Genomic DNA, 27860 nt, shown 5'->3' with positions numbered 1-27860 from the left:
CATATGAAGAACTGTTTCGTGCGGTGGTGCATCAGTGCAGTGAATTTAGTGAATATCCGGACCTGTAACTATGGTAATGGATTTTGATATAGCGTAAATGCTGGCTGTAAATGCAACTTTTGAAGATTCAACTCGTTTATAGCGTTACTTTTTTCACCTGACTCAGTCAACATGGAGGAAGGTCCAAGAGCTTGGACTCTTAGAACGGTACAAAAGCAATGAAAATTTTCGTCTATTTTGCGAGAAAATAAACAGATTTGCATTTCTTCCAATAGCAGATGTGCATCGATTAATACAAGTGACTTCGTAGGAAAAGCTGGAACTTCTGGACTATTTTGATAGCACTTACGTGTCAAACACGTATCGCCGTGTTAAAGGTCGGTCTGGGAATATTTGTTTGCGTAATGTGCCCCGTCTATATCCCCCAGACAATTGGAACGTTCACCAGGCTACCTTTATCAGCAATTCTAGGATAATTAATATTTGTGAATTGTGGAACTAGAAGTTTCATCATCTAGTAGGAATGTCCCACGCAACTATTTGGAAGCTTATTCATGAAATTCAACAAGTTGAAGCAACGGTTTCAGCTGTGCTTCATCAAGATGCTGTGGGGCAACCACCCAAACAGCAAACTAGAAGAGTGTTTCAGATCTTTTAGAAACGGCTCTAGTCTTTGTGCTTAACGTATAACACTGGAACTAAATGTTTAAAAAAATTGCTTGTTGTTTCCTATAGTAGAATGAACATGTAAACCATTTATTGCATTAATACAAGTTATATCTTGTTTGCTAATTTTCTGTTCTAAAATTTTAATATTGCCAAAACTTATATTTGTAAATAGTGATATATAAATCCATTACTGGCCCATTTTGCCTGTGCTTTTAACATTTGCTGAAACTGACATTATGCTATTTTACTGCTGTTTGTTCTTGCTTCGAGTATCCGAAACTTTGACTTTCCAGAGTCGAACACTAACTGAATTGTTTTCCCACTTTGATTAAGATAAGGTCAGCTGTTTCGGTCGTTTACTTTGTCTCTACTTAGTTCAACAAAGATGAAAAAATGACCATGATAAAATATCCTGCATGCTAATATTTTGGTGACAAAATTACAAGTGACGAAATTACTATGTCGAAATTTCCGGTGACGAAATAACCTACATGCTAATATTTTGGTGACAAAATTACCGGTGACGAAAATTCCAGTGATGAAATTACCCAAGTCCGTTAACACCCAACCTTTCAATAAATAAATATTTAAATGATTTTTAACAACTAGATAAAAACTAAATGGCAAGATAAACTTTGAAATAAAAAAAAGGTAGGTGGAAGCAGCGGGGAGGATCCCTTCAACTTACAAAAGCCGAGGTAACAAGGATCAAACTATTTCTAAAGAATAGGGCTGGACAGCGGCGTAGCGAGCTTTACAAGATTGGGAAGGGGGGGGGGGAGAAATGAAACTTGAAATTGCCAAGTCTTGATTTAAAAAAAAATGCCACACTTACCAACCCTGTGGAAAACTTTACAGCAACCTTATTTACATATTCGTCCCATTTCATGCCCCATCTGAGATATGAATACGAATAACCCCTCGGTTTCGAGTCCAATTTCACAGCTCAATTCAGGATCATTATCATCACCCATGATGCACAACTGTTAATTTGACAACTCATGGTTATCATAGTTTAGGTAATCCCCGCCAGCCAATCCTTACGAGAAGTGCGCAGAGCTTTTTTTTTTCTGTCCTCCAGTCTCCTCCCACTTCGATATCATGATTTCGCATTCTGATGAAAAGTATTAAAATACCGGCAGGAAAAATACTAATATTTAACCTCCCTTTTAGGCGCCCCACCAGTCACGCGCCCGGGGCACGTGAATTGCTTTCTTCCCCATAGTTGCGGCCCTGTGAACTACGTAACATGCAATGGTTACGTAATGCTTTGACTTATAAATACGTACTATAAAGAAAGGAAGAACTTCAATTTTTGTTTAACTTTCCGAAAGAAGCAACTACGGGATTAAAAATAAGGTAGGAATGACAACTCATCTGTATGAAAATAAAGTGAAAGACACGCCGGTCTATGCTTTCACCCAGCAGACGTATTGTTTGGCCCTCCAGAATGTGACTTTTGGAATCATGCACTTAGGTTTACAAAATGACTCGACTCATCCATTGTAGCTTCCCCCCATCGAACGCCTGAGAAACCTACTGTGGCCCCCCAGTGCCGTGCCATGGAAATCAGCGCCTGGAGCGAGGGTATACGACGGCGCCCACGTACAATATGAGTGAGGTCGAAATAGCAACCGCGAAGCGCCATCATGGTTTGCGCGAAGCGTAAGAAAATTTTCAAAACTAAACCTTGCTTTTCCTTGATTTTGAGCACTTTTTATTACTTTTTCCTTCCATTTTATACATGTGCGCATATATTTTCCTCGGGGCGAGAGTACACGATGGCGCCCCCGTACATATGAGTGAGATCGACATACCAACCGCGAAGCGCCACCATGGTTGACACGAAGCGTAAGAAAATTTTCAGAAATAAACCCTGATTTTCCTTGATTTTGAGCAAATTTTGTTACTTTTTCCCTTCCATTTTATATATGTGGACATATATTTTCCTAACATGAGTAACATTATAGGACCACCTCCTAAAGCAGAAAGAGGATTTAAGTACATACTAGTAATATTCCTCTAATTTTTCATTTCTTTCTTTTTTCTTTCGTTCTCTTCTTTTTCTATCCCAATTTTGCGCCCCTTACTTCGGCGCCCGGGGCTATCACTCGCTCTCCCCCTTATATAAGGCACTGGCTATACCATTCCCAAAACACACTTCTGTTCAGTTCTCCCTACTAGAAAAGCCCTGTGAATAGAAAGTCTTACTGCAAAACAGAACTGAAATAAAAAGTTTATACTAACCAGTCACTGCCTTGTTCTTGTTTTATTAATATCAATTCTTATTAGTTTCATTAATCTCCACAATATGCCTGTTGTCTTGTATACGCTCTTGTATCAAATGCTTTTGTTTCCAATATAACTGCCACCGAAAAACCTCTTCTATCTGTCTTTGTTTTAATTTTGTACGCCACCTCTATTGTGCTTTTGTCAGTGGTACAATTTCCCGATTTTTTTATTGAAGATTCTTCAAAATGTTTAGGAATATCAAATGAACAAAAGTGAAGTGTGATCACATGCAACAAGTAAAGGAGCTTTAAACGAATATATCAATTTATTTCAAAATAGGAAACTACACAAAATTTATGCCAAATCTATAAAAGAACTGATAAGTTACAGCAACTGGGTATCTAAGAAAATGTTAAACCAAATAAGTCAATTGAACAAAACGGCATTCTTCAAGTTGCCAACTAGGTATTTTAATTTGCCAACTTGTCAAGAAATTGGTAACTTTGAGGGGGGAGGCTCCCCCCTTACCCCCTTAACAACGCCCCTGGGGCTGGAGGTAGTTGTATAAGTCTTGTTTTTCTTTTCTGGCCTATTTTTAGCTGTGGATAACATAATAAAAATTGGTATCCCGTGAGGGGATAATTTATTCTATTTGTTGCTACTATATTCTTCGTTAATTTTGTAAGAAAGAAAAAAAAAAAACGAAAGCTGCAACCATTAATAAATCATATTTTCTTTAAATTGAATTTATCATTCAGTAGCCCACTTTTTAACCACCAAAGTCAACAGTCTAAAACATTGTATAACAAAAAAATCAATCAATTATTCAACTATCGGAACACTCCTTTACTCCCTTATTCTTTGTAAACTGCAGTTCCAAACAATAGGCTTATTTCGGAAGGTAAGAGGAAACCACACATCAAGCTCGTTCAGATTGTATTAAATCATCATTGTGTCTGTTTAGAAATTTAAATGTTTGCAATTTACATCGTAAAAAATTGAATATAACTTTTTCCCTGTCCTGTGTCCTACTCCTTCGAAGTACGATTTATATAAATATTTAGTGATCTCAGATCACTAAGTACAATGATGTAAGATTGTACCAAAACTAGGCTAAGTGGATTGAGCTGCTTGGACGTAATATAGATAAATGTGAATTTTTAATCCTCTTCGGCGTGGCTCCCAGTCTGTTTCTTCTATGCTTTCTTTTTATTTTTTTTACTTAACAACACAATGTGTATAGCTCCTGCACTTAAAGCCATGGCCTCAGATAGATCCATCTTGTTCAAGCAACTTGAGTAAACTGGAAAACGACCATGTGCTCAAACAACAGGCAAGAGGAAGAGCGAAAAATGACCGCTTCTTTTTCTTCTTCTTTTACGCGGCTATTTTTACGCTAGGTGTATGGGCCAACTTACGGACCGAAATTTACGACATCATTTTACGGACCGAAAATGCGCGCTGAAAATACGCTAGTGTATGTTGGCCTTTAGCAACCAAGTAACATGAAGAAGAAGAAGAAGAAGAGATAGAAAAACGACCGAATGCACGGATGGGTTGGGTGGTTTGTCTCAACCGAACGAACGAACGAATACTTAGCGTGAAATCATTAACAGAAGGATTTGAAAGGGAAACAAAGCTACACAATGGCCAAAATCTTGTCTCCTCTCTCTACCTCTCTCAGGTATCTGAGTTGTTTGTTCGCGTGCCTTTGGAGTACGTGGAGGTCATGGGCTCTATTCCATATGAGGGCAAAAGAAAATGGTTGTTTTTCAGTTTTGATCCAGCACAGGCCCGAAACCAGCCACATAGGTTAGGGGGGGGCATGAATGTTAGGGGGACACATATCTATTATGTTTTTTTTTTTTTTTTTTTTTACATTGAGGTCTGGAGGAGCCACGAAAAGTTTAGGGGGCAGGCCCCCTAGACCCCTCTGCTTGTGGACCTGATCCAGCATTGAAAGAATTACGATAGCTACTTTCAGCTACTAGGTTCTGAACGCAAGGCGTGTGTAGAAAGCCAGTAGTAACTGCGATTACGAGATCTCTGTTCATTTTTTACGTAGGTAAATAAAAAAATATTACTTTCAAAGCAATTGATCAGTAAGCGACGGTATAAAAATTTTGGTTTCGGGTGAGGGGGAATTATTAGTTCCTTGAGATCTTACTTATCCATTCATAACGTGTCAGCTCGTTGAATAATGTAATACCTGATTGATCGTTCATGTATAGTGTGCAGTTCAGTAATTTTGAAATTGGGGAAATGGAAGGTCCAACAATTGTTACACAGTTTACCCCACAATTAGTGTGGTGTGGGGCCTAAAGAAAATGAGAATCAGCTATTCAGTATTTCTCTATCGAAAAACCGTGTATCACACGCACATAAGCATACTAAAGTACTTATAAAGGGATGGGGTTGGAAGGTTTACTAAAAGGGAAGAATGTATGTAGTAAGAGAAATTTGGTTGGTTATATTGGAATTTACAATCCTACTCAGCAGCTTTACATAAGATCCAGTCTACATGAGTTTCCACCGGAAATCGAATTCGGGTCACCCGTGCCGAAGCCCTGTATGCTATCCGCATGCCCACGAGGAAGAAGAGAGACCGGAAACATACTGTGAGTCAAGGCAATACCTAATAAAGAAGGTCATAGGGTCGTGTTATTTTAAAGGTAGAAAATCCACCACATTAGTACTTAAAATGCAATTGTTCCTTTTGTATACGTACTTCATTGGGCGAAGAATTCAGACTTGACTCCGAGTATTGATTGACCTTTGAGAAGGGAGGGATAAGAGTTTGAAGTCATTTTTTCCAGTACCCCTAATAGGTTTTTTAAAGATATATTCCTCCCCCCTTTTATTGTGTGTGTGTTCTGTTTTAGCGTTTTTTAAGACTACTTCATGTACTGCTATGAGTAGAACAAAAAGATACGCAGGTAAAACAAACGTAAGAAAATTAGGTCGAACTGTTCATGTTCCGAGTGAAACTTGAATACGGTATTTGTGTTCAAAATTTCCGATAATGCGTTTGAGTAGGAGCGCTCCCACTGGGAATCACTCCCAGACTTCCTTACTTTACATTTGTACATTTTCTTAACAAAACTATACTTGTTTAACGGAAAAAATGATTGATGTAGCATGAAAATTTGATCTTAGACTTCATCTGTACTCTCTCTCTCTCTTATATATAAAAGCACTCTACCTGTAGTTCTATCATTTTTATTTCTGAAAATATAGGTAGAAGTATTTACAATTACTTATTGTCTTTTTGAGTGCGGAATAATACCCCTTAAATAATACACATAGTGGCTTGTAGGGTGTAGTATTGGACCCCCCCCAAGCTTGGACCCCTTTCAACAAAAATTTCTGGGTGCGCGCCTGCGTTTGAGCGACATGTGCCTTATAACAACAGGACTTATTACAAATGTCGACTTCACGAAATATAAAATTTAGTGAGTATTAAATGACAAGAGAATTAAATTATGATAAATTGAAGTAGTTATGGACAATTGTAGGAGGCTTTAGTGCTAGATTAAGAACATGTTATGTGTATTCTTTTTGCTTAAACGTACAGCATATCTAAAACTATCGGCCGTCTTGCTGTTGAAATATTTTTTATTGTTTTAAGAGAATGAAAGAAAGGAAACATGTGAAGCTTCAAATACGAGTGAGGAAAATAAGTTTTATCATAATCTAGATTGTAATGCCTTCCGTATTATAGATCAGTGAAGTTACTATAAATATAATTGTAAGATAACTTCAGAGCACGGTAAAATTAACCAAAAAAAACTGTATAATATATATGAAACATTCAAATGAACGCTGTGAAATCTTCACGCGTGGTCACTTTGAGCTGTTTTTTCTTTCTCTTCATTTAAGTTTCAGTTCATGTTACACATTTATCACAAATCAAGCTTAAGGTTTTTTTGCATTAATTAGGAAGGAAATTTAGAAGTATATCTTAGATGTTGAGAAGTAATATCCGGCCATAAAAGTGACGTAAATTGGTTAGATGAGGCTATATGATTTTTATCACGAGTCGACAAAGGAAATAAGGTTGAATTGCTTTGTCGGTAGTTTTCAAGCATGGTCATTAATCTTTTTACTTGCAAGTAACATACATACAGTGGCGTAGGGAAGGGGGGGGCCGGAGGCCCCCCCCCCCAAAGAGGTCCGACAATCTACTTTGGTACTTAGATGTTTGTAATTTTTTACATATTTTTATGTTTATATAATTTTTGTTTGTAATTTTTCTATATGTACCTATAACAGCACTTGCCCCCCCCCCAAACACACATCCTGGCTACGCTACTGCATACATATGATATTTACATTTCTTACAATAGTACTATAGTATTGTAGTAAAAGAGGGAGATATTATTTTAAGTAAATGATGCGGCCTACTAGTACAGATCGTTGACTGTCGAAATGTTAAACCTAGAAGTATGTTCGATCGTAGGTCACGCCATGTATATGTATGTGTTTAAATGAGTCAGTCATATCCTTTCGTGAAGGGACCGTGCTCCTGGGTTTTCTCGGGGTTCTCCCGTTTCCTCCCACTTTCTTCATTCCACCATTTCATTCATTTCTCATCATCACCGTCTCCTTGAGCCTAGCCGGCATAATCGTGGGACGTAAAACTAAAGATTTCATTTCATTTCCTTTCGCGAATGGAGGGGGATATGTACCGTATTGGTAGGCCGTTCTCAGCTAATGCACTTTTTCTGGCTAGATTGCAGCAGGTATGTAAATATACGGTGAACAACACACTACCCGCGCGAGAATTTACCTTTTGCTCTCTTTTCTACCTAATTTCACCAGTTTTAATCCAGAAGGTGCGTTAGGTTGCATTGGATTTTAGCATCCTTTTCAGCATAGAGGTTGTAAGAAATGTGGATCTACAGCTTAACGTGGGATCCGAACGAAATGAGCTTCCGCTGGGAATCGAAATTGGGTCTCCCATGTCGAAGACGTGTACGCTAACCATATAACCAAGAGGGAGCACTAGATGTATTAGGATCTTCTATGTGATCATGCGAATGTGATTATACAGCGAAGCTACCATGTTACAAGATGAACCTGTACATCAGACCTTGTAGAAAATTACAGTTGTCGATGAAACATTGTGAGCGGGTCTATATTGTGATCCTATTTGCTGAAGGATGTACCCTGCACAAGAGTGACATATGTATTAGTCGCAATTTAATTTGTAGCTCTGGGGAGGAGGTTTGCTAACTCAGGGTTGGAAGAAACTCTGCTGGCCACACACACGTTCATGATCAATTCATCAGAACTTTCCCCAACGTAAATTCCTTAACAGTGATGGAAACTACTTGTTCCGACAAACTACGCGAGTAAGATCATGTGGAAATATTGTATTTATTAACACTGAATTTCGAACACTTTTTCTTATCTTGTACCGTTATCCATTATACGTTACCAACCTCAAAAAAGTTTGATTTTGTGATTATTTGAATAAATTTAAATGTTACCAAATATTACCAACACACAGATTGCTTTAGTTCTATAGATTCAGAATGCCTTATACTTAAAATCTAATGAAAACTTTCCAAACTGTCTCATTTTTGAATACGTTCTGATAAGACTTTATGGAGCTTCCCATTTTTACTTCAAAAGATCGTTATCCTTTTAACAGTCCAGTTAATCGAACAAATGCGATTTTTCGGGAAAGTGTGATACACTACAACTCCTATCCAACTGCCACATATATAGAGCTGTTAGTAGTCAAAGAGGACGAGATATGGACACACTGTATTTTGTGCATTTGTATTTGTGTATACTACCATGAAGGAATTTACTTTCTGGATACACCTCGTACCCGTGGTGTACGCAGAAGTTCGTCAATGGAATATTCAAGGTCGCAAATTCATTTCATTTTAGGATTTTATATACATGTTAATACAGTAATGTTTATTTTTGCATATGTTCCTCAAGGAAGGGGGTTAAAACCCCGAAACTTTTCTTTCATACGCCAGTGGATAAGTATACTGTACTGTAATACAAATGTTAATGCAGATATTTGAGAAATTAATGTCCTAGTGTTTTTTTTATTATTTCAGCTTGTCTTCTAAGTTTTGATTTTCATATGTTCTTTCTTACAGGTGAGTTTCGAAGGCAATTCTTGAATTATCATTCACAACCAGCGATAATTGTTCCGGCAGCATGTAAGTACAAGTTAAAGCAACATCGTAGAATGAACTCCCTTGTAACTAATCGGGCGCCTTTGGCGTGGGAGATCCGGATTCGATTCCCGACAGGAGCTTGTGGTTCGGATTCTACGTTAAGCTGTAGGTCTACGTCTTACATAGCCTCACTGCTGAAAGAGACACTAAACTCAAAATCACATCACATCAACAGTGTAGAATGTTTAAGAATATGTTTTACTGAAACTACAACAGACTAGGGTAAGAGATAAATGGCGGGTCATCCACTTAAAAAGCAGGGTCGAAACCTTGGGAGTTGGAGTGTTTCCCCCATTTTTTTGGAGGAAAATCTCCAAAAGTGACACTGTTAGAAGTTTGCAAATTAATTATAATAATTGATATGTTATTAGCATGTATTTCATAAATAATTATTGAGTGAACTATTGGTTAGCAGAATTCCTAGAATTTAAATAGTTTAATAATTAAGTATTTCAATTATGTGAACCTCTATTTCGAAGCATTTCAATGCAAATGTGGCTTTTTGTGATAGTAACAATCACAGATGTGACTGTAATTTAGCAAAGAATGTCTGATTTGTGAGTAATTGTAAACTGACAAAAAAAAAAAAAAAAAAAAAAAACTCATACAGACTGTGATAGATTATTATCAGATAAAATTTTACTATCTCCACCTAATGATACCTGTTTGATCGCTGAAAAATTAAAAATATATTAAATAGTAGAGAATGCATATTCCTTTTTAAAAAAATAGCGTAATATTTACAGTTTATGGAAATTGCATTAAAATTCTGTTAGTGCAAAATTTTTGAACAATGATTAATATTAAAATATCGTTAAGGATCATGTATTTTTACTTGCCATATTTCTTGTGCTTTAAGTAGGCATGTAATTTAACAATCATGGCATCAACGTATTTTTGCCAGTGCGTCACTAGTATGATTATATTATGTGAGCTAATCGTAATAATAATAGTAGAATAATTGTATCTTGTCAGGAGGAAAAGTGGGAGAGGATGCTCACTGAAATACCGCTCCCCCCATGATTCGGAACTTTTGTTAATAGGTCAAATAAATAAATAAATAAATAAATAAATAAATAAGGAAATATATCGAAGGAAACTGAAAATGTAACAAGTTAAAATAAAGCTGGCTTGAGTAACGTTCTTTCTCTTCACTATATTTCATGCGTTGAGAAAACAAGATTTTAAAAAAAGCATCTTTTTTTATATACTTATTTTTGGGCTTGTCGTATCTGCATCTGACGCACATTCTCTTTGTGTCATCTTTTATGTCTTTGTTTTTATTCCGTCCTGTTTCTCTTCCTCTCTTCGCTTTCTCTCATTCTGTCACACACCTTCTGTGTAGTTCTATATAGCTGGACCATATTTTGTAAACAAACCAGGAAAATCTGGCGTGGAATTCATTATTGATGCGACAGGCAGCTCTTCCAACGGAATGGCGATTTTGCCCAGTTCATTTGTGTAAACTACATTCTCTCTCTCTCTCTCGCTCTGTGTGTGTGTCTACCTCTCTTTCTCGCCGCTTTGAGTTCACGGAGAATGAAGTTTTGGTGCAATTCAGGGAATTTGTGTTCCGTTATGATTCAGAAGGGTGGGGGTTTTATTAGACTAGTTTGCAGAGAGAGATTTTCGGTCTTCATCAATAGTTAGTCAGCACATTTGATTGTGTACCTTTACCTGTCTTTGTGGTTCAGCGCTTTTTTCTTTTTTTTTCTCTTTCTTTTTTTAATATGCATATAATATTAAAAGTTAGTATAATATTGCTTGTAGGCTACTGTATGCCAAAGTGGTCAGAATACATGTTGGTTTGCGTGATTCTATGGATTTTTTTTTTTATTTTAAAGAAATTTTAGACCTCCAATTTAGAAAGCTCTAGTATAACGAGTCTATACAATAACCGCGTATTTCGCAGTTAGTGTGTTCCACTTGGCTGGCCATATAGCTTTTAGTAGTGATGCAGTAGATGCAGTACCAGGGAGGCCAGGAGCTCGTAACTTTTAAGTTGCAGATTATACGAGTATAAACAAAATTTGGTTAAGTACTAAAAGTTGTGGAATACCTACCTAATAACGTATGGGACATCCTCGAGCATGGCGAAATGCAGCAACTCGACGTGACTGGGATGCTACAGGTCGCTGGGAGTTCGGTGAAGGAACATGCAGTCAGCAGTCTGTTGCCGTCCATAATTCGGTGGTTGTTACAAGTGGAGGATTCTGGACCCGAACGGGCCGTTCGATTATATCCCATCTGTGATCCATAGGGTACATACCGGGAGATCTAGGGGTCCAAATTATGCGTTGAAAGTGTCCAGAATGTTCCTGAGACCACACTCGTGCACCATTGCAACCCGGTGATATTTGTTGGTGCATCGTTATCGTGGAAAATCTCATTGTTGGCAGGGTACACGGAGTCCCTAAAAGGCTGCAGATGGTCACCAAGTAGATGAACAACATATAATCGGTTAATATCCGACTCAGATGATGCCATGTAAACACAACACCAACCATTACGGAAAGTGCCACAAGCTTGGAAAGTGCCGTGTTGGTAACTTGGGTGCAGAGGCGGATCCAGGATGTGGACTTCTGGAGGGGGGTTGTAATACTGCTACTTAGAGCTACTTTTAAGAGCTCCAAACTCTGGGATGGGTTTATATATATATATATATATATATATATATATATATATATATAAGAAAGGTTCCTCTTCTGGGGGGGGCAGTCGCTCCCTGGATCCGCCACTGCTTGGGTCCATGGCCTTATAGGGTCTGTGCCACAGCCGGACCCTACTATCCGCACGTACCAACTGGAAATGTGACGTAAGACTTAATCTACGTGTTCCCAAGCTCACGCGATTCGACTTCCGAGAGTGCCCCATTCGTCTATAGCACAACTCTCATCTCGCGCTCAAACTCCAATAAATTACCGACGACGTTTCACTGAACTCACAGAAGTCCAATTTACAGTATTAAATCTGCTCCGCACCACGCGACCGGTTTCACACGGTGTTTCCCGCGAGGTCAAGAAGTTCTGTATTCCTACTCTTGACTTTCGACACCTAAGTACATATTTGAACAAGTGTGTATATATAAAATATAGTATTTGAACATGTATCCCATTTTTATTTTGCTTATTGTGTTGCATAATAAAAAGAAATACTCGGATAATGGAAAAAGCATACATAATGATGCGAAAGCACAAATGTAGGATCTGTGGTCACAACGATATATCGAAATAAAGCATAGCAAATGAATGAATTTATGTATTGGCTGTTCGTTTTGTCCATTTAAAGTTTTAACAACCCACAACAGACATATAGTTCTTTCCGTTCTAAAATGTATACTTTTTTTTTTTTTAAGTTACGTTCGCTTTCATATCTTATTTGTTTATTTATGTGTTCACTGCAATTCAAGAGAATATTCCTTGTTTAAGCTGAGGAATTAAATGTTTTGTTGAATAAATGAATAACTAAATATCGAAGTCCAAGATCTAAATGGTTATAGAATGCTACAATCATTCAAGTTCGTACTTAATGTCGATCCAAGTATTTGATTGACACAGACATTTTCTAGTCTATAAGAAAAGATTTAGAAGAGCTATTAGTTCAGTTCATAGCATTTTTAAAGAAACTATCTGACTTTTATATGTAATTCTTTTTATATTCTTTACTGCCTTCATGTACTAAATTAAGATATTATTTTAAAAGCGTGAAGAAGTCACTACGAGGTATACTTACAGGTTCATAAGGATCATTGTGATTACGAAGAAATTATTGAATGGAGCAAGGGGTTAATCAAAATTAGGGTACAGTTATACCGAAATTTTCTTATATTTCCCTTTTTCTCGTTCAACGGGACGGAAAAGCTAAGACAAATAAATTATTTTAAATTGAACTTGGTGATACTGTATGTTTAATCACGCTCCATATCTCCTTTTCTTTTTCAAAAACAAACTTATTTGCTTTTTGCAGTGGACAACACGCTGGTTGGCTCTTCTCCCCCACCCCTCACAGTTCTTCTTGCTCAGTGGCCTTTAAAACAAGATTGCAGGTGTTCTTTCACTGCAAATATTGAATGATTTGCTTCTGGGAGAGGAAAATTAATAGCTAAACTCGACATAAACACCTTATTCTATGAAGGATGATTCGAAATAGGAAAATTTGAATATAACAGTACCCTTACACATGCTATTATCAAACAGATTAATAATGAAATTGGTTATGTCTACCTTGAGAATTTTCTAAGAGTCCAAACTTTTGAGATAGTATTATAATTGGATAACGTTCTACCTCAACAAATCGTGGATGTTATCAGCATTACTCATATAATGAAAGAATGCAACATTTCTATGAACTTCGTGTTTGCTTCTACATCGTGCCAATCTTACCTTTTCGCTTGCTAGATTTTTTTATTTTCGTTTTGGATTTAGGGTGGAAAAAAAAAGATAAAAGATGAACATACTACTACATTTCACATAGAGATATGCAGTTGCCCCAACCTACCCTACGTTCTTGTTGGCTGGGATTGGAATTTGTAATGTGTTAGTCGTGTACATGCTCTTGTTAGATTTCCAAGAAAAAGGAGATAAAAAAAGAGCGGGAATTAAGTTTTAAATTCTGCTCTATTCATTGAAAACGTGCGTATTGTAGCGAAAAGCATCAGGACTCGTGTATGTGTACAATAATAGTGTTAGTAGTAGTAGTAGTAGTAGTATTAGTAGTGATGTTACAACGAAAGAAGAGAGATCAGGATTAGAAAGGCCCCTATGTGGGGGAAAAGGGAAGGGTTAGGGATGAGAATTGTATGTAAAACAGAGGGGTTTCCATTGACGTAGGGGAGGTCAGACAGGAAAGCGGGAAGAGAGGGGTTAAATTTGAATAGTTTGGTTTCGCTTGCTTGTTCAGAAATGACGTTTCATCATTATTCAGTCTCTCTCTCTCTCTTTTTTTTTAACGACCTCCACTACTTCTTTCCTCTCCGGATAATCCTAACACGTATGTATCTTCCTATGTTCCGACCAGGGTTCACTTCCCCCTCCTCCCCCCGTGTTTTAACCCACCGTGCTTTTACCCTTTCCAACTTTGGAAACGTGGAGTAATGACGAATTCAGGTTTAATTTTCCACCACAAGTACTCTTTTTAACGGGTGCTGGAAAAGGTTATATACGAGGGGAAAGGTCGAATAGATGACTGACTGACTGGGCTGTTCTCCGAGTGACATGCCTAGCGTCAAGGAAAGGCCAGCCAAATGATATTGAAAGTGACTATGCCATTATCTTTGGTGCTGACAGGAATATATATATATATTTTCCCCCTTATTGAAAAGTTTTATCATAATACGAAAGAATGTTGAATGAAATCCTAGTCGTACAATACCAGTCATACATTTATTATTATTATTATTATTATTATTATTATTATTATTATTATTATTATTATTATTATTATTATTATTGTAATAAATACTGAATTTTCATTGTAAAAGTTTTTAAAAGCAAATTACAAGCATTGAGTTCAGATTGCAAGCTTTGAATGTTTGGCTTATTTTCTAATGGGAATATTTCAACTTCTATCTTAAATAAATAAATAAATAAATACTGCTTCACTGTGTACCTGTTGTTCGCATGCATTACCTTATAGTTTCTTTTTTTAGTTTATAAAATGAGATTTTTTTTTTTTTTTTTTTTTTTTACAAAAAGAAGAAAAATGAATGTAACACTGCCGCTCACATAGTGTATGATGCCAATCCAATCTTATAATGATTGAAACTCATTGGAAGGTGGACTATCCTCACAGATTTTTATTTTATTTTATGTTATTTCTAAGTTTCGAGATTTGTGGTATGAAGTCGGCGAGAGCTTACTGTTCTGGATAGACTATTTTTAAGCTACATGCAATTTATAAGGTAGAGAAACCAAATATCGTAAATTCTCTAAGAAGTTGGCTACATATAAATGTACAACGTCTTGCCCTTCCTTTAAAAAAAATTGAGATAAAAAAAATCTCTCCTGAAGGACTTTTTCGCACACAACAAACGTTCACATAACATTCTCTTCCGCAAGATTCGGAAAAGAAGTTTGAATCAAACAACCGTAACAAATGGATTGTTACAAAAATACCTGTTCAAGTCACAATGACGGTGGCTGAGATATATCTTTCCTATATCGAATACTATATACGAAAATGCATATCACAAATAGGTACGTAATCGTTTCGCTGAAAAAACTTGGCATTTTAGTTCGTTCTTTGTTCAAGTGACACCTTTAAACCGGATATAATATGGGGTATTCACATAGGTCATACTAAGAACAGTTAAACCGGATATAATATGGGGTATTCACATAAGGGACGAAGCTCTTCAAAGATGCGGCCCTGAATGAGATTATTATGTATGGAGTTTATTTCTAAGGCCGATACTATGTGGATTATGCTATTGCTTTATCTCTTTACAACGTAGTTAAATTGTAATTGTAAATCTTTTATGAGTTTTTATGTCCTTGTGCAACACCGAGGTTGCGGAGGACGGAACCTATTAACGTCTTCGAACTACAAACGGGACTTGAACCCAGTGCAGTAGACCATCATACAAGATCAACCCTCATAGTATAAGCCGTTCATCACACTATTTTGCCTCCAACAGAATTGGATCACAGGACCATGAAGTTTCAGAATATGGCATGCTCTAGGGTAGTGTTGTCAACGGCTCGAGCGGCTCGGCTCACGGCTGTCACCTCCGAGCCGAACTGAAGTGAGCCAAGCCAACAGCTCACTTTAGCCGAGCCGGCTCGAGCCGAACCGAGCCAATGGGTCATTCCGGTCGAGCCGGCTCGAGCTGTTGGCTCAGTTGAACCGAGCCGGAGTTAGAGCTGAGCCATTGGCTAAGGGCTAGAGCCGAGCCGGCTGACATCACTACTGTAGGGCGGGCATGGTGACTCAGTGGTAGAGCTTTCATCTTTAGTGCGAAGGGCAGTTGATTCGATCCCAGGCTACGTGAGTTTTCTAGTAGACAACGACTTCGAGCTTGTTGCTTCTCTCGAGGCTCTCCTATTTCCTCCCACGGCTTTTCTCATTCCACGAGTTCTTTTGTAGTATCTATCATTCGTCTTCCTTAGTTTACAGGACGCATCTTATTTTATTAATCGTCCACCTCCTTTAACGTACAGGATGTAAACTTGGAACGTAAAACTTGAAGTTTAATTTCATTTCGTGGGATGTTCTATAATCCCTTATTGAAAGTATCCTCCTGTGTATGCCACGAGTGAAATTACGTTACATCTAGTCAAAGGTATTAGAGGCAAGAGTAGATCTATTTTTGTGTCATACGAGAGAAAGCAAAAGACAGGAAATAGAATCGTTAATAGAAAAGAACGCTACAAGGACACATTATGAATTCACATATTGAATTTCTATTTTTTTTTTTTAAGTTTCACTATTTCTATTTATTTTTTTTTTAAAAAAATCTTTATTCCGTTCAGCAATTTTCTTACTCATGAAAATTTATGTTCTATAGTATAACGTCATTGAAAAAAAAAAAGAGGAAGTTTTTATGAGAAGCTGTAAAAATGTACGTACGGCACCTAGACTTTAGAAGTGGAATGGGTGGACATGATTGAGCAACTGTGTGTGCTACTGTATTGTTAGTGTTAAAGTTCCCTTGAGGTATTGATCTGAAATGTGCTACTTTTATGCGTATAATAAAAGAAAGAAGGGAAAACAATCTGAGAGAGAAAGAAAAGGGAAATTACTGGGAGGAAAGGGGTTAGGGGGGAATCCCAGAGCGGATACAGATCTTACGTCTTAGAAAATATACTTCCTCTGTTATTAAAAATAGCAGTAAAATACCTACGAATCTCGAGTTATCTTTAGATAACAATTGAATGTGTGAGGTGGTACGCGTGTGTAAAACTAGATGAAACAAGGATGTATGATGATCTATAATGAAGGGAACATATGCAACGTAGTACCGTACTTTTTCTTGGTTTCTTAAAGGTGGAAACGTTCGAATATACTAAATAGTACTGTATATAGGTTCAAAAAAAAAAAGTTTGGTTTCGAATTTGCATACTGTGCCATAATGATAAAAGAGCATAGCGAATATGATAAAATTTATCAAATTCGCAAGAACATTGCCAGGCGGCGTGGGAAACCCGGGTTCGATTCCTGGCGGGAGCGCATGTCGATTCCACGTTAATCAGGAGGTCCCTGTCATAGCCTTGCTGCTAAAATATACGTTAAACTCAAAATGAACCCAACATTCCAGACTATGAACTGCATCACCTCTTGTAATATTATATAATACAATATAATTTCTGTGCGTTATTTTCATACGAAAATTTAGAATATTAAATACATATGTAATCGTATTATTAGTTTGTGTTAAAAGAACACACTTGTAGGTGCGTAGTTAGCATACATACGCGCGTTCGGCGCCGGAAAGTTCTGGTTCGATTTCCGGTATCAGGTCATATTTCAAGATGTAGGTCTACATTTTTCATTTAAGTAGTTTTGGTGCTGAAAGGGATGTTAAAGTTTTTTTTTTTTTTTAATAGAAGTACTGTACTAAAAGAAATTTTAATAGTGATTTATAATCTATGACGTCAGTCCTTGAAAGGAATTTGATAGCGCGCGTTCCGTTATAATGCACAGTTTGCTGCACTTAATTAGCTACGCACTTTTCTTATAGGAGCTCCTCCGTGGCTAAGCGGTTAGCGTACGCGCCTTTGGCGTTGGAGACCCGGGTTCGATTCCCGGCGGGAGCTCATGTGGTTCGGATTCCACGTTAATCAGTAGGTCCACGTCTCATATAGCCTCGCTGCTGAAAGGGACGCTAAACTAAAAATCAACTCAACTCATCAACTTTTCTTATAAGATACTAGTAGAGTTGTTGAACGCTCAAACATGGTTACGATTTTTCTAATTTTGGAGAACGTAGACCTTCACTTTTAATCCCCCCCCCCAATAGATTCACTCGTAAAATAAATCTCAATGTCGCATGTCCTAATCTTTTCAACACATCCAGTAGACCTGTAGTTCCCAAACTGAAGGGGCTCTCCTCGAGAGATGTGAGAGGCTATCAAGTGGACACAGGTTACTGATGCAAAATGCACTGTGAAAGTACTTTTATAGTTCAAAGGAGTCAGATTACTATTATATCAATAAACTCTATTGGACAATACTCAGAAGACTTTTTTTTTTTCATTTCATATGTTTAGCAATATTAGCCATTGTTTTAACTTAAAAATCTTAATGTTTCATCGTGTAATTAAATAAAATAGATTATATGCATTAGCAGAGTTCACATTAGATTTTATTTTACCCAATAGATGCGTAACCCGTGGAACACCCATGTAGTCGTCGACACTATGAGAAAAGATGAAATTGAACACTGTAAGTTTAATGAAGAAATAGGCTTAATCGATAACGTTAGGGTCAATCTAAAATAAAAGAATACCCACGCTTGTATTCCAGTGTACTACCTTTAAAATATTACAAGTGTAAATCTTTCTGATATAATACCATGATTTACTAAGGAAACAAGATTTTTGTAAATATTTCATAATTGCTGTAGTTAATCTTGTGCATGGAAAAACAATGCTCCGGCAGTTTTTTTTTTAAATGAAGCAATATGTTTGTGCAGTGGGGGGGGGGGGCACAGAAAGAGAAAGTATTATTTAAAAGTATACACAACTCATGAGAGAAATACAGTAATCTTAACTTAAAATTTTAAAATGAAAATGAGAAAAGAAAATTAAATTTAATTCTGAACAAAAGATGGCACAAGGGAGAACTTGGTAAGAACCGGAAATGTGAGAAGCAAAAAAGACATGAAAAATAATAAAAAAAATTTTTTTAAAAATGGAAGGGTAAATGAGGGAATTATTTGCTCATTTTCCTCCTTTTTCTTCATTTTTTATTTCTGTTTTCTCTTGCATTTTCAGCTTTTAGGAGGGAAATGGGTTGTGAGAGAAAAAGAAAGAGACAAATATAAGCGTACTACTTGAGTGCAGGAAAAGTGTATTTTAATAGCCGTAATTTTTCACTAGCATAATCGTTCGGGATATATCTTTTTCCTTTTTCGTGAAATAAGAAGATAGTTAAAAAAAAAAAAAGTTGGATTGCCCATAACAAAATTTTTGCCTAGCACTCATTTCATAGTTCACACAGCTGCTGGTAGGGTAGGTTGGGTTGGATAATGTTCTTGATTTGAGGAAACTCCTTCCTACAGCAGAAAGATGGAATTCGTTGAGAGATTTTTTTTAACTTTTTCTTTTCTCATTGCACCTACCACACGAACAGACAAGACAGAAGCGAGCGACCAGCGTGCCATCTGAACTCAATCGCTGTAATTACAGTAATCTCTGATGGCAAAGAACGTGATGGCTTAATTGACTTTCCATTATGGCGTGGAACAGTGAAGGTCGTGTGGTAGATGGGATTGGAATATTCGAAGATATAAAAAGTTTTTTTTTTTTTGTGCTTGGCTTCCGAATCTTTTATTATTTTATTTTTTTTTTTTTTAAAAAAAAGCTGTATTGTATTGTGTATTTTAATAATTTTTCAGTTCTCACAAGAGCAAGGCAAATTAAAAGATGTGTTTTCTTTCAAAATTGTAACCCATTTTCTTTCGGCCATCGTGTTTGTAGAATTCTTCCAATTTGGCGATTTTTTTAAACGTGTTTGATTGTATAAATGATTAATACATTTTCCCCGTAGATTTCTAAAATTTAGAGTGCATTTCTATATTTATCCATTTAATGTATGTATATTTGATGTGATGCGCTGCACAGAGATATTGGTTTCTCAGTATTTTCAAAGAAGGAATATATACATGTTTCCTGTTGACTTAGTTATTTTTTCTTAATTGTTTCATAAATTTATTTAATAGATGTGCCATTTTTATTGTTTGTCGTTTGCGCAACATGTAGGCTACATTTCCTGATAATTTTGTTTTCATATACAGTTTGTTATAATTTCATGTGTGAAATTCTTTCATATATCTGTTGAGGCAGAAAATGCTACAATATGATTGCACATGCATTTACGGTTATTAACAAGATATATTCTGTGAAAAAGAGAATTATAATATGACAAGTTTAGTAATGGAATGAACTTAGACACATGCAAAGATTATAAGAATTAAGTGCAACAATATACATAGTAATTAGTGTGAGGAGTTATTGCAAAGATTATAAGAATTAAGTGCAACAATATACATAGTAATTAGTGTGAGGAGTTATTAGATGTCGCAGATATATTAAGAATTGTGCAAGTACACTCATGTCCAAAATTATTCTCGCATGTCTATAAATATGTTGTTGTAGGAATATAATTTGATAACGAATTCGCCCGGTATTTCTTATAATGTTAGTATGTGTATACTCGGCAAAAACATGTATATGGCAAATTTCATGTCAAAAGAGCAGTAAATAAGAACAATAAAACTAAAATAAAATTCTCTTGTCCATTTAGTAACATTCTATTTTACTCATTATAATTTTCGTATTTAGAATTCTTTTCCTATAAAATTTAGCACAAATATACATTTTCTGATTATGCACATAGTATTACAAGTATCCTGCAAAATCATTATCAAATTATATTCTTACAAGAAGACAGTTACAGATATGCGACAATAATTTTGGACACGAGTATACATGAAAAAAAAAAGAGTAATAAAAGAAGTAAACGTAGAGAAATGAGGTCTACGTTTAGGGAATCTTGGAAATTTAACAATATGGAGGCCAATTTAATGACGAAAGTAGATAAAGTCAACCCATAAAACCCATTTCTGTGCGCACGGCCCGGCGGTTCAGTAGTTATTGTTACCCACGAGACAAGACTAAAGATAAGGGTTTTGTGATCTTGTCTTGTAAAGTTTCGTATAACTCGTGTCTCGTCTCGACTAGAGTTATTCTGTTCGTGCAATCACTTAATCAATTTATTTATATATATATATATATATATATATATATATATATATATATATATATATATATATATATATATATATATATATATATATATATATATATATATATATATATATATATATATATATATATATATATTATGGACAGTGTAACACTAAAATAATGTCTGAGATCTAAGACTTAGGTGAAATAGTGTTGCCGACGAGATTCGAGGAATTTTCCCTTCTCGTCTCGAATTTGAAAATTTACTTCTCATCTCGACTCCTGTATCGTTTCCTCTCGGTAACGAGAATTTTTTCTTCTCGTTGCCAACACTATCAGTAATTTTGAGCGTTTACCTCTGGTGCGAAGTGACATTTAGTTCGACTCCAGATTATGCAAATTTGCGGACAACGACATTGTCTGTGTCCCCCCCCCCGCCTCTTTCAGCATTCTACTCCCTCGTGGCTAAGCGGTTAGCGTACGCGCCTATGACGTGGGAGACCCGGGTTCGATTCCCGGCGGGAGCTCATGTGGTTCGGATTCCACGTTAATCAGTAGGTCCACGTCTCATATAGCCTCGCCGCTGAAAGGGACGCTAAACTAAAATCAACTCAACTCAACTCTTTCAGCATTCTTAATTGTGTGTTTTTCATGAACGTATCTGCTGTAGTCCACAGAGTATGACCGTTGGACATTAAATAAAGTTGTTTTCATAAACTCTTTGGTGGGTGATAATAACTCTTTGGAGATTCCATTTGGTAGTGCATGCATATAGTTATAATATTGAATGCGAATTTCCAACTCTCGGATGTATTTGTCTGAGGGGCGAAAGATAGCATAACTTTGTCCTTAATGAAATTCTATGTCAGATCTTAAATTTCACGGCATACTGTTTGACGAACAGTTGTGTCCACCACTACTCATATATCCTACTCAGTTTCTATAGTTGGTAGGAAACGTTCAATATCATGGACATTTTTTAAATACCTCTCATCTAAATTATTCTTTCAGAAGCACGGTTGCCCGGTAAGACGCCTACGTATGAACTGGAATGGCCGGGGGAATCGATCCCTGGAGCAAGCAGGATATTTTTTCTCGGTCTATCCTCGTTTAAAATACTATTCACGGGGTTCATTCAGGCTCTGCAAAATGAGTGCCTGGGGTAACCAACCTATGGAGTAAAATTTAACAGAACCGTGGTGCTGATTACAGTATATCACCCCCTGTGTGCGCTTAGGTCGCATAATTGAAAAGTTTCCAATTGCCTAATCTGAGAGAGGGGGGGGGCAACCTTTATTTATTTAATAATATTTATTTACTCGTTCTCTCGTAAACTTCTACAAGTAGCCTTTGATTATATATAATATTGTTATAACACAGAAGTGCTGTGGATTGTCATTTTTACAATAGTTAAAGGGTTAATTCAGCATTAGTATTTGTGATGTACGTATCTTCTAGATTATAATAGCAATATTCAGTATCTTTGCTTTTTTTAATGAGGCTTTTTGAAAATATTATTTTGACGATTCTAAGAATAACTTCATGGTATAAAGAACAAAAGAAACAGATGATTATTAAATAGAGGGAGAAAGAAAGAAAAAGAAAGAGAAGTGTTGGAAGTTGAATGAGGCTTAGAAAGGAGAATATATATATATAATGTGTAGAAGAAGTAATACGAAAGTTTTTGGGTTCGAAAATAGAAGATAAGAAAAGGAAAAGGGGGCGATTAGCATATTGGGATGCATATTAATAAGAAAGACGAAGAAGTTTAAGTTTCTCTTTTTCTTCATGTGCTTGAATTGCTTCGATGGTTGAATACGCGGATTTTTTTTTTATCTCCCTCCTCCCATCCTTTCATGTATAAAATAAAATTCCCCATTGGGCAACTTAGTACCCAAAACCCAAAAGGTGTACGTAAGAGTTTGTCTGTAAGCCATAATACTTGAGGGCTGCATGGGATTTCTGGTTAACCATGAGAGGCAAAACCGTGGAAATGAGAGGTGTGCGGGGAAATTACAGTTTCTCTGGTGTACAATACGAATAAGGAGAGGAGGACGACGCCTCTGAAATTAGGTCAAAATATTCTCTTGTTGTGCTTTAGGTTCCTTCCTTCCTTCCTTGCTTTTAGTCTTCCGTATTTTAATAATGTCCATGGGAAGGGGGAATAATAACTGTTGTTTCTAGAATATACGACATGTATTTTGTCTTATTCTTGCTGGTGCTCTGTTTATGTTGATCGTATTTTATTCATGTATTATTTATATATAGAAAAGCTATATATTCTGCGGTCAATTTACATGGGAAACGTTAACAGTTGGTAATAACAACAATGGAAGAGGCTTTAAAAAACAAATTTCGTAATAGATATAATTTAATTACATGGCTCACGAGCCCCATTCTTCTTCTTCTTTTTCTTAACTACAAAATATCTAAAACATTTTCTGGAATGGCATTCCTGTGCGTTCAGGTTTAACTAAACCATTGTAAGGAAGTCAGTCAGGGCTTATATGTGAATTTAAATCAGTATGGCTGGAGTGCGGGGTTTGAACCCTGAAGCTTCCTTTACGAAGCGTGAAACTTGTATATTGCAAGCACAAAGAAAAACACCCAAAGTCAAAGCAAGGAGAGAAATTTAAGGTATGGAAAATGTTATTAGACACTGCATCGATATAAACGTTAATCTAGAAATATATATGTTTATATTTTGTAAATACGGAGTTAAAAAAAATAATTCAGTTATTATAAAATTTTGTCAATCACTATCAAAGTTTGTCAGGGGCGTACAGGCCTCTAGTTTAGTTTCTGACACTTTTTTTTACAACTCGTGTAATAACATTTGTGTGTGTACAAATGCATCCTTACGCGCCCCGTGAGACGTAAAACTTAAATATTTGATGTTTTTAAAAAAAGAGCACACGCAAAACCATTTTAAAACATCGGGTTACCTTAACAATAGTAAATCTTGCTTTTTTAGACAACGTTTGGTAATGCCAGGTGAACACATAGCAAGACTAGGTTATTTGGATTATACAGATGCACACATGCTGATACACACACAAACTTACTTTACGTTCATATGTAATTTGTGTGAGTGTCTCTGTGTGTGTGTGGGGGGGGGTGTTTCCTTCAATATCTCAATTAATGGGATGAGTCAGATATAAAGCTAAAATAAAATAAATAATAAAAAAATAGGAACCCAGACTGTGCCTGCCATCTCGTAAATGAATGAGGAATGATAATTGAGCAGAAATGAGGATTCATAATTTTAATTTCCGGTTAACCGAATCATCATCCTTCCGGATATTGCAGGGAGCGAGTGGTCGGGGAGAGGGAGAAGAAGAAGAGGAATGTTGGAATAGGTTGTTACAAGCAAGCAAAGTATTAGAGAGAGGCAGGCAGGGAGGTAGAGAAATGTTCTTCCAGTCACTCTTATTCTTCTTTAAATAATGTTCTTTTATTGCGTTTGAGTCCTGTGTGTCTCTTTATCTTTGGGATTTTACCTTTTTATAAAAAGGTTTTAGGTGAACACAAATATTACACACACACACACATACACGTCCTGCTTCCGGCATGTGGAGGAAAAATAGAGAAAAAGAGGTCTAAAAGCTTATCAGGGGTATCTTGTGTATAAATGAGTTTTTCTTCTGGAATTAGGGAAGGGGACAGAGAATAATCGCTGTTGATGATGTTCCTTTTTATGTTTAGGGTTTGGTTACGACAAACCTCTTTTATGAGGGGTGGAGAAAGAAAAGGAAAAGAGTTTGTTTTCTATATTTTCCCCCATCACTCTATCTCAGGGTCTTTTTTTTCTCCACCCTGTCTGTCTCAGCAACAGCGATAATTTCGTCTAGCTTCCTTGAGAAAGGTAGTGGTTGAAACAGAGATGAAAAGTCCAATGCCGGAATTTTACATAAGATGTTAAAAGCGTAATAGACATCCTCATGTTTTATGATAGTAATTTATATGCTGAGTAAAACATGTTGCACTTGATTACTTGCTTAATTTTACTACATATCTGTGAAACCATTGTGATATGTTGTTATTACCACAGACAAATCAACTTCACGAGAGCTAATTGAACAGTGAGGCGTAGGTTTTTAAAAAAATCGTTAGCTTTATCGTACAAATTGGCATTAGTGTAAAACTGACTAAAAGTGTAATGCTAATGAGTGTCGACAGGTTAGCAATTTAAGAGATGAAAACTGGAAGTAGTATGAGCGTCACTGTTAGAAGAGTGAGTTGATTTTAAGTTTAACGTCTCTTTCAGCAGCGCGGACCTACTGATTAACGTCGAATCCGAACTACATGGCCTCCCGCCGAGAATGTAACCCAGGTCTTCCCCGCCGAACGCGCGTACGTTAACCGCTTAGCAACGAAGGAGCTCACAATTAAAACACTAACAACCATCTGGTAGTTATTTTTTACATATACATTGCGTAAATAAATAAATAATCCGTTACAGCAGAATAAAATATAAAAATTATATTATTGGAACAAACGACACACTTTCTAAGGACATATTTTTTTCATTTTCTCGAAAACTACTCATGAGAGTTCAATTGTCAGTTTGTTCAGTTCACTGTCACCAAGCAAATAAAGTTTGATGATTCTGGTTCTGCTGAACTAATAAAACGAAATTAATCAAAATTGAGACCATGTGACCGGAATCACATTTTTTATTTGACCTCCACGTTTTGACGAAAAACCTCTTTTTGCTACTTACATGAGAAAATTACTTATCTCATGAATCCTTGATTTTTTTTTTAATGCCTCTTAACTATGCTTTGTAGCATAGTATTCAAAAACCGAAACTCTGTTAAAGACTGATAACACTTTCTGTGTGTTCATCCTGTTCCTGTTCTGAGATTGAGTCTAGTCTCTTTTCTCTATAATGAGTCCCTATTAACTCATAATCATAAGTTGAGAGTTTGTTGTAGTTCTTTATTCTTAATGTTCTTTAACGTCCGAATTGCTGATTTTGAGAGGAACTTCAAGTTCAAATGTATTTAATCGAATTGTGCACTAATTTTTTTTTTCTAAAATATCCTGAAATATCATATCACCAACATAAGTGTTATGAGTTCTCATTAGAACTAGAAAACAGTAGATTTTAACTATGTTATTGCTACAGCAACAATTTATTACATATATCAAAATGCTGTTTCTTTTATGAATGATCGATTGGTAAGATTTTTATTCACACCGGATATTATAATGCTGTTCCTTTTATGATTGGATTTTTATTCACATCCTTTGTCAGCAGCAATGTTAGGATCTTAGTTGATTTTAGTTTAGCGTCCCTTTCAGCAGCGAGGCTATATGACACGTGGACCTACTGATTAACGTGGAATCCGAACCACATGAACTCCCGCCGGGAATCGAACCCAGGTCTTCACGCCAAAGGCGCACACGCTAACCACTTAGCCACGAGGGAGCTCAATGTTAGGATCTGCGGTGACTCAGTGCCTTTCCTTTGGTGTCGATTCCAGACCATGTGAATTTGTGCTGAACACAGTGTGCCGCATTTAATGTTTTCCAACCCCTTTCCGCTGATTTCAAGTAATAAAAGTACACAATAACGTTACGTCAATGTGTGCCTCTAAGCAACAAATGAAGCAGAGGTCCAGAGGAATTGGTACGGTGACAGGGTGGTGTTGAGGCGCAAGAAAGCTGCATGCGCTGTGTTCCGGCACAATAGCATATTTTACGCACAAGTTTCTACGCAACTTCCTACGTTAACATTTCACTGAACTTCAACCATCAATGATTGAAGCCAGTAGACTCGCTAAACGAATTTTACTTGTAAGATCTTTCCTCTGAGTTATTATTATTATTATTATTATTATTATTATTATTATTATTATTATTATTATTATTATTATTATTATTAAATTTTCGTCCAGCGTGCGCCCTGAAGAACGCTACGCCCCTATACCTGAGCCTAATAGTAAATCCGGCCCGGGTGCTCCGACATGGCCATGAATTTTGTCAAGGATCTCAGTTTTCTCACACAATTTTCATTCCGTCAATTCTTCGTTAATAATTCACTCTCATTAGTCATCCGTGTTCATTAGCCTACCCAGGATATAAGAGAGACGTTAAATTTAAAAAAAAAAAAAATATATTCGTTCCATTTTCTCCCCATGTAATCCCATAAGTAAAGAAGTTAAAAGGACTGAAAACCAGTTATTGAATTAAAATCTTCTGAACCCGTAACAGCAGAGAAACTTTACGAAGGACTGTTCGAAAGGTCATGCATGAATTTGTTCCATTTTCAACTGCGAAGATGTGTGTTTGCAATGTTATTCTGTCTATAAATAATCACAATATTCACATCACAACGAAGCAAAATGAAAACGTTGGCAACAGTATGTATTCCAGTTGAGTGGTTTACAGAGTGGGCAGAAAATTCGAAACATTATTATTTTTTTTTTTTTTTTTTGGTGAAAAGTTCACTAACAAATAAGGAAAATCCTGCTGGGCCAGTATAAGATAGGTAAACACACAAATAGATGTTCACTGGTTGTTCGTGACAGGAAGTGCGGAGGAACACATACATAAAATACCTTGTTTGTAACATTATATATATAGTACTCCATAAGAATGGAAGTAACAATGTTACAAACAAGATATACTGGTGTTATAAAACAAAACAAAACATCACATCATTTAAGTTTTTGTACGGTATCAGTCATTCCAGCTCAATACTAACCAAACCATCACTGTACTAATGTAGTACTAATCACTGTACCACTACCACTTCGCTCTTCGGTCCCACTGCGTTTTTATTATTATTATTATTATTATTATTATTTCATAGTTACCGCCAAAAATGTTGAGTGAAAATGGA

The 27860-nt window shown here is 36.3% G+C and overlaps 1 protein-coding gene across 3 annotated transcripts in view; it reads left to right on the top strand.

Annotated features, from left to right (window-relative positions):
• The window catches only part of shg (DE-cadherin), a 361574-nt gene that overhangs the window by 180723 nt on the left and 152991 nt on the right, over positions 1 to 27860 (top strand). For 2 of the 3 annotated variants that reach the window (XM_081764474.1, XM_081764483.1), the window contains exon 2: positions 9024 to 9086. The exons of the other annotated variant lie outside the window; for it this stretch is intronic. In XM_081764474.1, the coding sequence (XP_081620600.1) occupies positions 9024 to 9086 (63 nt within the window). The remainder of the gene's footprint in view (positions 1 to 9023; positions 9087 to 27860) is intronic. 3 annotated transcript variants of the gene reach the window in all.

The sequence above is a fragment of the Thermobia domestica genome, chromosome 1 (assembly GCF_964235325.1).
Source record: "Thermobia domestica chromosome 1, izTheDome1.hap1.1, whole genome shotgun sequence".
Taxonomy (NCBI): Eukaryota; Metazoa; Arthropoda; class Insecta; order Zygentoma; family Lepismatidae; genus Thermobia; species Thermobia domestica.
The sequence above is the reverse complement of the archived record's forward strand: the minus strand, read 5'-3'. Positions and strand labels throughout refer to the sequence as shown.